The sequence below is a fragment of the Anneissia japonica genome, unplaced genomic scaffold (assembly GCF_011630105.1).
Source record: "Anneissia japonica isolate Jap-2015-1 unplaced genomic scaffold, ASM1163010v1 scaffold284916_len28856_cov111, whole genome shotgun sequence".
Lineage (NCBI taxonomy): Eukaryota > Metazoa > Echinodermata > Crinoidea > Comatulida > Comatulidae > Anneissia > Anneissia japonica.
Genome location: NW_022712457.1, coordinates 26,578 through 28,856, shown reverse-complemented (window position 1 = coordinate 28,856; position 2,279 = coordinate 26,578). Strand labels below are relative to the sequence as shown.

Genomic DNA, 2,279 nt, shown 5'->3' with positions numbered 1-2,279 from the left:
TAATAGGTGAAAGAACTAGCTGCAAAGTGTGGTGTCATCCAAGAAATTCAACTGTTCACTATGTTGCATTTCTACCATGACCTCGGAAACATCATCTACTACGGTGAACAGCATACACCAGGCAGTGCTCTCAATGACATCATCATCCTGAATCCTCATTGGTTAATATGTATCTTTAGGAGAGTGATCACAGTCAAGGATCCTTCAGAGCAAGTATGACAATTCTTTTCAATGTTTTCATTTAATAATTTTTAATAATATTATGTATACTAATAATATATTATTATATTATTATTATTATATTAATTTTTTTAAGAATGTAATAATTTTTCTTTATATTTAAGTGGGCCAAATTCAGAAGTTCATGGGCAAGACTTGATGAAGAAGGACTCCTGGAAGAGAGACTGATCCGACACATGTGGCATGACTTCCTTGACCAGTTAGAAGGCTTGTTACAGCTGATGCAGAAGTTTGACTTGCTTTGTGTCAAGGCACAATCTCCTGAGGTACAGATGCTCTGATTGGTCTGTTTAATCTTCATCTCTTTCAGATACTTTAGAAGCCTTTTCAGATCATTTTATTGGTACCATGCACATTATGGTATAATAAATGATTATATTTCTTTCTGTTAGATGCCAGCCGTTGTCGGATCACCCGAGGAAGGGAATCGTCTCTTCTACGTACCATCCCTGCTAAAGAAGCAAGAAGATGAGATGGTGTGCATGGACCCGCTGATGAAGTCCAAATCAGTGGTCATCCTGTACATTGACTTCAATGGGTTTTTGCCTGAAGGTCTCTTCTACCGACTCACTTTGAGGCTTGTGCAGTGGTCACAGCATCAGGGAGGCTATGAACCTAGGCTCTTCTACCAACAGGCCAACCTTTATGTGGATGAATATCATGACATGATCCTGAGGATCCTGCCTCAGAAGAGATCTTGCATCCAGGTAGTGATAGTGATGGTTGTGATGATAATAATTTGAATTAACAATGATTAACAAATTAATTTATTCAGGTTTTCACAAAAATATGGTTCAAACGAAACAAAAAATGCTGGCCATGGGGACTCCGAACTTAATCACTTAATATTGATGTCCCAACCATATGATGATTAAAATGTCTTTTTGGCCTGTAGGTAGCCATTGTGCGGGCTAAATCTGTTGGAAGTGATGATGAAGAGGAAGAGGAAGATGATGTTGAGCCTTGCCCAGATGTTTGCAAAGTGGTAAGTTTTTTTATCATCTTAAGTGTTAAGCCTCTTTAACATCAATATCTTTGAAATGTATGTTCTTTGTGGCTGTATATTTATCTTAATTACTTACTTATTTTATTCCTTTATATTCAGTAATAGCGGATTAAATCTGATAAAGATTTGATTGGTGAAGTAATGTAAATTCATTAAAAAGAACCAGAACATTCCCTCTGTCACAACATTTTTCACTTCATTTATTCATCAAACATTACAAACAAAAATAACAACAGACCATAGATCAGAGAGACATAATTAACAAAAAGCAAACTAAATTGCTGTACAAATTTTCTGTGATTTAAGGGAACATACATGAAATAAATATATCTGTTCTCTGAAAGTAAAAACTAGCAAAAACAGCCTATCCTAAAAATTGAAAAAATTAAAATATAATTTAAAAAATTGTCAGCAGAGCAGCACAGCCAAGTAAGTAGCAGTGACGGTATCTGAAGAACACATGCACAACAAAATTAATTTTTGAAGACATGACTGCAAATGAGACAGAACAAATAAATATATAATTTATAAAATAATTAATTTTAATGAAATAAAAATTTATGGATCAAATGCTGTATTTAATTGTTGCATTACCTTTTGAATCATTTGCCACTGTAAAAATGCAATTGCAGTACAATTTGTCTACCATGTCTTTCAAACTGCTAGGGCTTTTTCCCCTTAGTCTGCAGTATCACTTTAGTATATTTGGCCGTACATAAGTCCGGGTATAGGCTACTTGGCTCTACATTCTCTGACCATCTATAAATTAACATAACATTTATCTAGAATGGTATGCTAATTATTTTATAATGTTTCTTTACTATTAATGTATGCTTTAAAACTCAATACATTATCATATAGTATAGTGAATTTACATATATATATATATATATATATATATATATTTTTTGATGAATAGGCCTATGTATTTTATTTAGGATTTATGAATGCCTACTATATTATATATATTTTATTTCATAGTGCCTATATTTATATATATTTTTTATATGGTTCCTAAATGATCTAGTATATT

General features: G+C 32.9%; 1 protein-coding gene across 1 annotated transcript in view; it reads left to right on the top strand.

Moving 5' to 3' along the window:
* Nucleotides 1-6: 6 nt before the first annotated feature.
* Nucleotides 7-2,279, top strand: part of LOC117107802 — a gene marked incomplete at its 5' end in the record, with an annotated part of 5,626 nt that continues 3,353 nt past the window's right edge. The window contains 4 exon segments of the mRNA XM_033249578.1: nt 7-213; nt 345-506; nt 633-947; nt 1,136-1,225. Coding sequence (XP_033105469.1) covers nt 7-213; nt 345-506; nt 633-947; nt 1,136-1,225 — 774 coding nt within the window.